Source organism: Pundamilia nyererei, unplaced genomic scaffold, assembly GCF_000239375.1.
Source record: "Pundamilia nyererei isolate P.nyererei 1_Seehausen unplaced genomic scaffold, PunNye1.0 scaffold00103, whole genome shotgun sequence".
NCBI classification, from domain to species: Eukaryota; Metazoa; Chordata; class Actinopteri; order Cichliformes; family Cichlidae; genus Pundamilia; species Pundamilia nyererei.
Genome location: NW_005187504.1, coordinates 2,350,405 through 2,363,544, shown reverse-complemented (window position 1 = coordinate 2,363,544; position 13,140 = coordinate 2,350,405). Strand labels below are relative to the sequence as shown.

Here is a 13,140-nt window from a genome sequence, read left to right as displayed (position 1 = left end):
ATGAAAAACATTGCTTTTTTTTGTTTAACTGTTCAGTTTTAATTTAGTTGTTTTTCTATTACTTAATTACTTTGATGTAGTATGATTGCAGATAAAGCTTTAAAACTTAAGAAAATACAATTAAAAGTCTGAATTTTGTGCACGCATTCGCATTTTCCAAAGCCATGCAGTGGAGAGGAAGAGAGAGAGGGGAAGGGGGGTTGGGGGGCTATAATCGGTACCGAGCAGCTCTGCGTTTGTTTGCAGTTCAGGCTCTTATTGTGAAGGGATTAGTGATAACTTCCTGTTTTGATAAGCGCTCGAGTTTGTCGTGGCTCTCTGCACACTTTTTGCTTGTTTGCCAGTAGTGGTGGGAGATTTCGTGAGTGTATGCCTCCACATTTGGAGGGTTAAGCGTCAGGTAAAGCTTTTGTTTTCAGGCTTAAGTCGTATGTATAATGTTTAAATGTTCTAGTTAGTGAAGCCAAAGTCTTTACGAAGCTTTTCTTGTACTCTGTCTTCCCTTGATCCTTGACAAAAGTCTAGGTGGTGAGGCTTCAGGCTTTTACAGAAATGTAAAAATATTTGCTGCTCTTTTACCCTTGGTGGGGGGAAGAAAAGATTTTTAGCTAGCGCTAATGCTTCTGTAGTTCTGTTACTGCAGGTCTGAGAGGGTTAGGGAAGTAGGAAGGAAGGTATCAAAATAAAAGCGCACAGGACCCTTGAAACTTGACAGTTCTGTTGAGCCAAACAAAGCTGGAAGACGTATATCACATCGTCGTTTACATCCACTTTGGATGCTAGAGTTGGAGTGAAATACAATAGGACTCTTTAACTTTACCACAAGGCCAGTGTGTACTCTAAAAGGCTAAAGTTCACAGCACCTCTTAGAGTAATAAAAATAACGTGTGCAGTAGCACTATTTTGTTTATTTTTCTATAGGGCAAAGTCTAAACGTGTAACTTAAAGGAAAGTTGCTGAAGACATGGCTTCCCAAGTCAGGCTGAGGCTGCTCCCGAGTGCCAGGTGTCTGTTTGATGAGCCTATTCAGGTGAAGGTGGCCGGGCTGAGGTCGAGGCAGGTGGTCTCCCTGAGAGCCAGCTCAACCGACGACAAGGGAACTGTGTTCAGCTCTGCGGCCACCTACAGAGCCAATGGCAACGGGGAGATTGACTTGAAGAGAGACCCCTCACTCAGTGGGAGCTACGTTGGGGTTGAACCGATGGGTCTGCTTTGGTCAATGACACCGGACTCTTTGCATAAAAGACTTCAGAAGATAAATGCCCTTAATCCATCCTTGGTAAAGTTTTCAGTGCACGAGGAGGCAGGTGAGGGCCGTATTCTGGCAGAGGCGACTAATGAGAGGATTCTAATGGGAGATGGGGTCATTCGGGTCCCCGTCAAAGAGGGGAACATTCGAGGAGTCCTGTTTACTCCTCCAGGTTTGTCAGCATCATTTAGGAAAAAAAATACATACTTGAAAATGTCCTAGTTACAGTTACTCATAATTTTAGCTCCATACAAAAAATATGCTTGCTTTGCATGTATGTTTCATTCCAGGCAGGGGTCCCTTCCCAGCTGTGTTAGATTTGTATACTTTTGGTGGAGGTCTGTCAGAGAAAAGAGCCTCTCTGTTGGCTAGCAGAGGATTTTTGGTTCTGACTGTTGCCCTGTATGGCCACGATGACCTGCCTAAAAACATTAAGGAGATCCACCTGGATTATTTGGAAGAAGCTGTCGAGTTTCTAAAAAAACAAACTAAGGTGGGTTAATTTATTCTGGAAGACTCATAGTTGTTGAAGACAACTTTGATGGCTGTTCATTGACATGTTTTTCCACAGGGTTCCAGTAAAAAAGTTGGTGTAATATCCCTTTCCAAAAGTGGAGATCTTGCCTTATCAGTTGCTTCTTACCTACCAGATGTTGAGGCCACAGTGTGGATCAATGGCTGCTCTGCCAATGTAGCTTTGCCTCTCTACTATAAGAAAAGACAAATACATTCTGCATTAATGTTTGATTTAAAGAAAGTGATTCCCACTGAGTCAGGGGCCTTCAACACCAAATACGTTTTAAACAATCCTCTGGCGGAGGAGAACAAGGGCAGCCTGATTCCCATTGAACGAGCCAAAGGACATTTCCTCTTTGTGGCCTCTGAGGATGACCTTAACTGGGACAGCAAGGCTTACGTGGATGAGATGGTGGAGAGACTGAAGCGTCACGGGAAGGAGAAGTTTGAGAGTGTGTCATACCCTGGAGCTGGACACTACTTAGAGCCACCTTATGGACCCTACTGCCCTTCCAGCTTCCATGGGGTTTTAGGCAAGCCAGTCTTGTGGGGAGGTGAGCCCAAGTCCCACGCAGCAGCTGAGGTCCACATGTGGAAGAAGATCCAAGATTTCCTCAGAAACCATCTGAGCTCTGATGCTGCACAGAATAGGGCCAAGTTATAGTTTCAAACTAGACAATGAATAACAAAAATTAAAGTCACGACTGCCATAAAACTGTGATAATCATGTCTGACCTGTTAAATGTCTTGATTAATGATTCACTATTTTAAACATTTAAAGTCTGTAATTTATCACAACAGGTAGAACGGGATCCTCCTTACCCTCAAGGTATAGCTATAATTTTGTGTTAATACTCCATAGTGTCATGTAAATGCTTGTAAGTTTTCTGTTTTCATCATTAAAGTTGGTAAAATTTGAAAAAGGTTTATTTGTATAAAACTTAAAAAGCGTATCCTGAATTCTTGACACGATGTAGATCCAGTCCTTCTGTCACACTGAGGTACTTTGATGTCGCGAGACGATCCACTTGTCACAGGGTGATGTTGCTGCAGACTTTGTCTCATGTCTATTAAAATATCTATTAAAATTAAAGTTACTTTTGCTGCTGGACACTCTAAAGTCAACTTATTAATTCATCAAAACCAAAAAGACAAGACGTATTGACTGCCGTTTAACTCTATATGAATGAAACAAGTGAGCCTGTCAGTCTTCACTACTGCCACAAGATGGCAGTATAAGCCTCTAAATAAACAGTCGTGCTCTGGCTAGTGCTCCCACACAGAAAGAAACAGAACGAATTTAGAGCACCATCTATCCCAACCTGCATGGTGCTGGACTGTGGGAGGAAGACAGAGTGTTGGAGATTACTGTTAAGTGAACAGAGTTTTGGGCAACATTACACTAAAGTCTTGAAAAAATATAATAACTCACCATAAAACTCAACCAAACTAATCACCTCAAAGCAACTTTGGCAGAGCGGAAGAGGAATTTAAACAAGAAATGGGAAGCGGGGAACAAAACCTGACGTACTAGTAACTACCTCAACCTCATTTTTCACCTCTGAGATGGGAGATAACATGCTTGCTACAGTGCAGGGAGTTCATGAAGACTGCAGAACCTTCATCTGCCTGTTTGATTTATTAAGCAGCATTGTTGAAAAGCTCCTTCTCTATCTCTCCTGTTCTTTGTGTTTCTGTATCTGACTGCTCCCTTTCTGTCATTTCAGCTCAGTGGAGCTCACGTCAGCTTCTGGCCTTTGAAAGGCATTATACCTGCACTAAGGGATGTATGTTCTGTGGGAACTTGAGATTGACTTTATGCTTCTGTGTTTATGAGTAAATGATGATTAATTCATTTGTGTATAGCCATTCAAATTTAAACTGCATGCAGATACCAGCAGATACCAGAACTGTAACTGAGATGTTAAAAATATTTCACAAGTACAAGGTATAAAACATACAGGCTTTAGAGACAAGCAGAATAGATGATCAGAGAAGTTAAGGCTGGGTTCTGAACACTATCCTATGTCCACTTGACATTAACTTGCTGTTGTTAATGGTGAGCTGTATGTTGTGGCCCATTGTGGAGCCAAAACAGACAGGAGGCAGGTCATGATGCTCCAAAAGACTTTATCAGGGGTGAAGTTTTCAGGACTCCATGAAACCTCACTGAATACTAGAGTTAACTCAAAACAACCCATAAAAACTGCTGGGGTTGAATTCTTTGCTGAATAATTGTATTGTTTTGGTGCTGTTTAAAGAAGATTTAATCAAACTAAATGGAACTAAATAACATGAGATTTGAAGAGGTTAATCCTACTCTAGTCCAACATTTGTACTTTTGTTTATGTCACATTAAAAAACATTGAATTTGGAAAACATTTCCATTTCTCTTCTCTTGGAATCAGCTGCAAAATCAGTTACACCTAAAAAATCTCACTGAATTAATTGAAGGTGATTTAAAGGATCTGGAGCAAGCTGGGGTATTTTATCTGGATATTAATACCCCTGGTTTTTGGCCTCTAACAATAACTTTTTGGGATTTTCCCTGTTTTTTTCCCTCTCACTCACTCTCTCTCAGTCCTTCTGTCCCTTTCATTCTTCTGTGACGCTTCCTTGTGGGTCCACCTGTGGATGGAGTTTCCTTTTCCTGTAGTTTCTCTCTCATCATCTAATCACTTGTGGTATTTAATGAAGGACTGGAGCTGCTGCTCTCCCTTGGATTGTTGTTAACATCATGTTGGTAATTTGTGACGCTGAGAATTCAGTGAATAGTTTAAAAGATTGGCTTATAAAGTTCAAAGTTTCATTGACACAAACAAGCTTTCGGTCAGATTAGCAGCTGATTTCTTTCTTCAAGAAGTCCCCCGTACAGTAACAATTACAAATAATACTGTCTGTTTCAGGTGTTCACCTTTTTCTTCCAACTGATTAAAAAAGAGTAAGAACGAGAATGGTTTTGGGCCAAGCTGCTGATCTGGTGAACATTACAAGCCTGCCATGTCTGCACTGTGTATTATTAGGCCATGTTTATGTAGTCTGCACCGTGTAATTATCTCAGCAGGCTGCTGACAAGAGGAGCCAAGATCTCTGTCCCATGTGGTGCAGATGTATTTATTTTTAAGACTGTGTTGTATCTTTAGGACTTTAAAACAGTCTTTGTCTCTGTCCTTTGTTACTAAAGTCAGTTGAAGAAAACTTGAAAGCCAAAATTCTTCTTACACTTTGCTCAATAATGCATCACATGATATCGGCTCCCCTTTCTTCACTATTTTATGCTGCTAGCTGCAAGCTTCTTTTTATTTATTTAGTCCATCTGGAAGCCATAATGAGATATTATCCAGTGTTTGAACCGTTTCAAAGTGTTGATTGCACTTTAAAAACACATTTACTGGGTTTACAATAATGAAATCACTCAAATTTTTTGAGAGAGAGCTACAAATTTGAAGCAAGAGGAAATGTGTGAAATAATTTGAAAGGTCCACTCTGTTTCTAAACATAATGGTAAATGGTCTGTATTTGTATAGTGCTTTACTCAGTCCCTATGGACCCCAAAGCACTTTACACTACATTCAGTCATCCACCCATTCACATACACATTCACACACTGGTGATGGCAAGCTACATTGTAGCCACAGCTGCCCTGGGGCGCACTGACAGAGGCGAGGCTGCCGGACACAGGCGCCACCGGGCCCTCTGACCACCACCAGTAGGCAACGGGTGAAGTGTCTTCCCAAGGACACAACGACCAAGACTGTCGGAGCCGGGGCTCAAACCGGCAACCTTCCGATCACAAGACGAACTCTTGAGCCACGATCGCACCCTACATTATGTTATTAATAAATCGTATTGATTGTAGCTGTAAGAGGTCAGTAAATAATTTTTATATATATATATCTGTGAGTGTGAATGGTTGTCTGTCCCTGTGTGTTGGCCCTGCGACAGACTGGCGACCTGTCCAGGGTGTACCCCGCCTTTCGCCCTATGACAGCTGGGATAGGCTCCAGCGCCCCCCGCGACCCTGAAAAGGATAAGCGAAAGCGAATGGATGGATGGATATATATCTGTAGCACATGTCTCATACTATAATTTTTTATGAAACTGGCAAAACAATCAAAAACCACAATCTGAGAGCTGCCTTGCTCTTGGAGCTTTCACGGGAAACTAAATCCTAGCAATAGTGATTGTGATTTGATTAACTGCAATGACTGGTGTAGAAAATTCCTTAGTTCTTGTACACTTTTTGTGTAGTTCTTGATTTTATCAACACACAAAGGAAAAAGTTGGGCTCCAAAGTCAAACAACTTTTGATTTATGCAAGAGCGGTTTTCTTTAGTCTTTGTCTCATTCCTTGCACAGTGCATCCAAAACAAGCAGAGCCACCATATCATCTCCTTTTAATTCATCTAAAAAGGACACGAGGAAACAGTGATTGTAGAAACATTTATTCAAATCCCTCTGCGGCCCTTGTGTTTGGCAGTGGTCCTCGGGCTCTTGCCAACATGCAGACAGCGAACGTGTTGGCCTGCCTTTGAAAACAGATGATCAAAGATTTCCACGTTTCTGGTAAAAGTATAACAATTGCATGTTTATCCCACACATTTTGTGCTTTACATTGTTCCCAGTGAGGCCTGAATAGGCATAGACTTCATGTCAGATTCTGTGTTGCAACACTACTGCATGGAAATCTGTATTTTCATAGTTTTTAGAAAAAGAATACATTTAATGTTTGGTATATGATACCATACTGTGTATATTTATGTAGATAAAAAAAAGACCCCTGGCTTAACAGTGCAGTGGTTACACTGCATCAAGAGGGAGCAATAGGTTAACATCATGGGTGTTACTGTTTCTGTTTTGAAAGTAATGCCTCCTGCAGGATTTGAAAAACTCTGTAAAACAATAGATAACTAATGAAAAGCTGAGATGTTCTATTAGGAATTTTCTGAGAGGCTTAAATGGGCTTTTTATTGTTAGTGTGTTCAAAACCATTATGAAATCCACTTGACTTTTTTTTGGTTGCTCAAACAAAAGTAAATGAAGTCATCAAACAAAGGAAAAGAACAAACTAACACTACTCAATCAATACTTAAAACAATACACATTTAGTTTTGCACTTGCACAAGCTTGAGCAACATCCTAAAGCTTTTTTCTTTTATTTTTGTGCCATAATTGTGGTTTAAGATGGAGTACAATAAAAAAAAGCCATCTAAAAGGAGCTTTTAACATCATCTGTACACATGTAGAATTTAAAGACTTGCATATTTGCTTGTGCATATACTGTGCAGCAGTGGTGCTGCACATCATCATTGCAGAGATCAGTCCTGATGTGACCCAAATATCTAACTTTAGGCACCACATTTAAAACCTAAAGCTTCCTGAGTGTCAAGCAGAGTGGACCAGTGATTTGTACTGAATATCAAAGCAACAAGGTTCTGAGTCTCAACCCAGTTTGTGTGTGCATGTTCTTTGCCTTTCTGGCTTCTTCGGACAGCTCAAAAACATGCATGCAATTAGGTTAATTAGTCATGCTAAATTGACTGTAGGTGTGAATGTGAGTGTGAATGGATGTGTTGCCCTGTGAGAGATTGGCAACCTGTCCATGGTGGAACCCAGCTTTCCCTATGACAGGTGGCATAGGCTCCCCCCGCCCCCTGTGACCCGGAATTAGGTAAGTGGAAGTAAATGAATGGATAGATTTCCCAAACAGAATGGATGAAAGATTTGTTTCCAATCCTTTGTAGTTAAGCAATCAATACTAAACTCTTTTTAGCGTTGATGTAATAAATAATAAACTTGAATTAAAACATGTTATTTCACTCTATCACTCATACTTAAAAATAACAATGAAAAACAAACAAACAGAAAAACAGCCTGGTGTAAGCAGTGTGTTAGCAAGAGGATGTAGTTATCACCCAATGCTTGCAAGCTTGGTAAGCAAACTATATCAATACAATATATTGGTGTAACAAACTAAATACTTGAACATCACACACTAGAATTGGAGCACAAAGTTCTTGGGCTAGCTGATGATTTGCATTTTTAAATAATACAAAACTTACCCAGTTACGTGGCTGAGAGGTCAATTTCGGTGAGGCCCACTAAAACAGTACTGACCTAGTTTCCACACACCTGTCACTAAATGTGGCTACATCCACTTGCACACAATTTAAATGGGTAAGTTATATAAAATTCCACCCTGCACGAAGCTGTTACAAGTAGAAAATTAGCCATAGATACAAAAAACGGCTTTGGTCCAAGCTGTAAACAAGTGTATTCCTACTGCTGAGAGTTACTCACTTCTTTGGATATAGCCTCAGGTGCCCGTTAAAAGAATGGCAGTTTTTGGCATACTTTTCAGCCTCAGAGCACAAAAATCAGTTTATGTAAAGTTTACATCTACATCAGTATGAATTCAGCTTAAAGCCTTTTCATTTAGCTTGATATAGTGATTGAACTATAACTAGATTCTAGACCCTCACTTTCACCTTGTCAGTACATTTTTGCTGTTGTTATGATTATTTACATACTCCCACCGTCCATCTGTCACATCACAAGTAAAATGAATTAATGGGACATAAAGGCTTTTAGATGATTGTAAGTAACAGATCAACAGAGTGAAGCTTTATTTCACATTCAGATGTTAGTGCAGAAATGATCATGGATTACAAATTAGTAAAAGTGTTCAAATGTCTGGAGGTTTAGGTTGACCTTTTATGCAGTTTTGTGCTTTTCTTCCATGTCTTATTGCCATAAACTGTAACATTTGGTGGAATGATGTGATAACTTTATCTGCATAAATTCTGTGCAAGAAAAATTGCAAACTACATTCAAATAAAGCTGTTTGTGTGGACAAGATAACAAAAATCTGGTGACAGTTAAGAGATAAAAGCTCAAGGGGAGAGAGAATACAGGGTTTATATCATATAATCAAGCTGAATAATCAGCTGTTTTGAATTTGTGTTGTTAAATAAATTTGGAAAGGGATAAAAATCCTCAGGGGCAGTAAGATACCAGAATCCTTGCTTTTCACTTATTTTGGCAGCTTTTGTGTTGCGAGTCAGTCACGAGCGTCTCACCTGTACAGTGAGGAGCTTCTCTGGAGTACATCTCCTATAAAAAATTAAACTGGACTTTTCTGAATAAGCAGACAGTGACTTAAGATGAATTTTTAAATGGATTACGAAGTGCGCCCCAGGGTGGCTGTGGCTACGATGTAGTTTGCCATTACCGGTGTGTGAATGTGAATGGGTGGATGACTGGTTGTGTAAAGCGCTTTGGGGTCCTTAGGGACTAGTAAAGCGCTATACAAATAAAGGCCATTTACTATTTTAATGGAAACATACATTTCCAGAAAAATGTTGATACATTTTTTTTTCTTTGCTAATTTGAAAAATCTCTTGAGTCCTTGAATCTATATACAGCTGTCATGGTCTCGGTGTCTTAAGAGCTCATTTGTCGAATGATTTATGTTCTCGCTGTGACCCTGGATTACATAAGCAGAAGAAGATGGATGGATTCATGTTGTGTCACATTTCCTGTTTTATTTTGGTAATGGATATGTAATGTGTTTTGTGTTGAGCTAACTTCCCCCGTCTCATTATACTGTATCTATATTGTCTTCATGTTGTCTCAGTCTCCCCTTGGTCATTGTTGTGTTGTCCCTCTGTGACATATGCATGGTTTGCATATGCAGGACTCTAAAGATATCCCCATGCCTAGATTAGAAGCTGGTGTTTTACACAGACAGTATGATTAATAATGAACAGAAAACAAAACAAATATCAAAAGTGCACATACATAAGAAAAGAGGAAATTAATCCCATGAATTCAAATGTGCTTCAGAATAAAAGAATGAAACAACAGTTGAACTCGTTTTTAACCCTGTAAAGCCTGAACCATGAAATAACTACAAAATGGTTCATCTTTTTGACACAGGTATTTTTTAAACTTTGGACCCATAAAAAAAAATTAAATATCAATGTGCATGTATGAGTCTTAATTTAATTTATTTTTTTTATTTTTTTTTACTTCAGCTGGCATTTTTGTGCAATTTATTGCTTGAAATTTTATTGTGCAATTTCTTCAGATTTCTCAGGGGGAAAATTCACACTAATAATGTAGAAGTCTCAAAAAAGTCATAAAAACTAATATATTAAATATGATACACTTGGCATTTCAGCGTTATGGGAAATATTCATATAAGATATGCTTTAGACCTCAGGAGTAATTTCAGCGATTCAGTAAAGTTATAAGAGCCATTAGTGTCATTTGTTTAATCCACACAATTAACCAAAATTCCATAAACTTTAGGGATTTCAGTGTGTCATTAACTTTCAGTCCCCAACAACAACTTCCGTTTTCTCTTAAGGGAAAGTAACTTTTCAGCCACTTACACCCACTTTTCAGTGATTTAGTTTCTGAAAAGTGAATAAATGATTTTGCCTGTCTGCCCCCTAGTGGTTGTGAGGAGTCATTTTGCACAGTTGTTTGGAATAAAAGCATTTAAATAATCTAAATACTAAATGTAAGCAAGTAAAGAACCCCTAACTATCCAAAGTACTGCATATATATTAAAATATTATATTATATTTGAAAAGACAGATTACTTCCTGTTTGAAAAACATACACACAACCTGAAAAGACTGCAACTAGAGACAGAGATTAATATAATGTAAAATAAATGGAGACACACATTCATTTTCAAATGCACAAATATCCATATTAAACACAACTAAATACAGACACAGCTTCCTTACTGCAGGGAGGCACCCCACCAATAGACTGGTACCTGCTTATACACACACACACACACACACACACACACACACACACACACACACACACACACACACACACTTGTTTTTAATGTCCTTTCTCTCAACCTTTCCTTTCTGAATCAGGCCGATCACCCAAACATCAAAGGTTTTCTGCAGTGGGGATTCTTTTTGATTTTTGACTTCCTGTTGCCACATTTATCTTTAAAAATACATTATTTTAAACAACCGGAAAGCCCAAACTGATCCAATCACAGATGTGAAACCAGAAGGAATTAACAATATTGATAAACTGGAAATGATAATGAAACTATAAAAACAAACAAATAAAATGGTGCTTTTTGCATCATCTGGAAGATTAAACTCATTAAAGAAAAATAAAAGCACTAAATAAATAAAAAATCTGTATGCAAACAGTTTATTTGCTGGGGACTATTTTCAGCAGCGGATAAACACACATCTGGGGAGAATTTCCTTGAGCATGATAATGCAGCATGTGGGACTAAATAAAAATAAACAACCTATTTGTTTGTGCTTAGGATAATGTGACTGAGCTGCTCACTGATGTGTTTTAATCAGAGCCTGCGTCTCTGAGTTCAGAGACAACCACACCAGTTTGACGTATGTACCTCAATTATTTCAGTGGCATTTTCACTTTTCAGTGTCAAAATCCACTTGTATGATTATCGCCTTTGACAGAAACAAACCATCCATGCTTGTTCTTAGTGTGTTTGAGATTTAAAGGGTTTTCTGGAGGACGAGCTCATTAGCCAAATGACATTATTAATAACTGATGGACGGATAGCCATGCCATTAGGTAATTTATCTCAGTAAAACATATCTGATGCTTATAATTCCTGCAGTGTTCACAGCTGTTTATTTCATACATATGTACTAAACCTCAATTTTGTCTTTTTTTTTTGCCATTTTATTCCTTGCTGTTGCTGCTGCTGCCCAATTTGCCTACTGAGATCAGTAAAGTTTCATCTAATGTTATTTCTCAAACACACACAGCCCTGATGATAGCCATTTAAAATCCTTTTATCATTAAAAAAATCATCAGGCATTCCGATTATATGAGTTGACAATTACCTGAAATATGCACCCCTGCTGCTGGAAGGCACTTGGGTTAATAAAGGCTGATGTTCTTCGTATTGCAGATATGAGGTTTGGATCCATGAGGAGCAATAATGCTGTCTGCGCAGGAACATTATGTGGACTGTTTCCCAACCAGGTTTGATAGGTGGAGCTTTAAAAGACTGGGGTGCACAGGAGACGCCAGAAAATGGGCATAATCTAATAATCTATGCCAACACATGGCCGTCTCCACACACTTGTTACCCTGGAGCTGCAGTTGATAATGCTGAGCCAAAATACCTTAGCTATTTAAAGAATATGCAATAGTCTTCACAGGTTTTAACTATGTGTTATGCACACGTCACATCGCAACTAGCTGCATCTTAAAATTTTGAGGGATTTTTCTTTTTTTTCCTAGAAAACTCTGTTGTATCTATGTCTACAAAACAAACCAAAATGTCAAGTTATGTATCATCCAATACAGTCATTGGTATCAAAGCTACATTAAAGCTAGTAAAGCTAGGTTCATGCTACAGCCGTTAAATCAGTCATTCCTAAAATGTGGGTCACAAAGGTACTCCAGGTGGTCCGCAGTAATAACAGATGTATAGTACATAGAGAAGTATGTACAGTTGCATATCTATATAAATGTATCTCTTTACATAAAGAGTTAAATAAAAGTGGAAATAGAAGGTTGTTAGTTTGTGATATTATTAATTACTCTGATCGAAATTTGCTGGCTTTTTATTAAAGTTTGTGTCCCAGTGGCCGGTGTGTCACCCTCAGGGCTCAATATTTGGCATATGAGTGGATAGAATTAGCCATTTATAGCCAACAACGAATGTAGGTTAGGTTTTTTGGATAAACCTTTCAAGGAAATACATCACTTTTTCTTGTATTTTAATTAAAGTGAATATTTAGGATTGGCTGGGCCTTGTGGGATTTTCTGGTTTTTAAGGGGCCGCAGCACTCTTGCCGTTGGGAATGACTGCTCTAAATGTTTACAGGAGACTAAACCTACCCCAGCTGATGATGGCAAGGGAGCACGTTACACCCAAGATGTTTCTGTTGAGTCTGTTGAAGTCTCAGACATGCTAACAACAGCACTTACAGCCAATTAGCAATTAACCTCTCGCTGGATCACCTGGAGATAAAAGCATGCAGGTCCAGGGAGAACAGGTTAATGCACCAGCCAATCAGATGATTTTAAACCTGAATGTTCTTGCTCTGAGACGACAGTTCTAATCACTGCACCAGTGACACAGGATTGCATGTGTGAAAAGAAAAACAAAAAACATTGTGGCATATTTAACCACTGCTGAACTTTCTATGCTAGATTATCTTATGGTAATCATGTGAAATTATTAGATAGTTACTGTAAAGTGATTGAATGTTTTTCAGAAGAATCCCAATTAACAATTAAAAGAATTGTATTTCTGTTCCAGCTCCTTATTTGTCTGAAAAGATCAAAGATCATGCACTAAAACAATATATCCTACATAGGCACACAGATGCCCCCCC

General features: G+C 38.8%; 1 protein-coding gene across 1 annotated transcript; it reads left to right on the top strand.

Moving 5' to 3' along the window:
* The first annotated feature begins 215 nt into the window (after positions 1 to 215).
* LOC102213864 (acyl-coenzyme A thioesterase 5-like) lies at positions 216 to 2,546 on the top strand. Its single transcript, XM_005740765.1, has 4 exons — positions 216 to 400; positions 922 to 1,421; positions 1,540 to 1,742; positions 1,821 to 2,546. Exons 2-4 carry the CDS (start codon positions 965 to 967, stop codon positions 2,427 to 2,429), a joined length of 1,269 nt encoding a protein of 422 aa, XP_005740822.1. The 5' UTR covers positions 216 to 400; positions 922 to 964; the 3' UTR covers positions 2,430 to 2,546.
* The last annotated feature ends 10,594 nt before the right edge of the window (positions 2,547 to 13,140 follow it).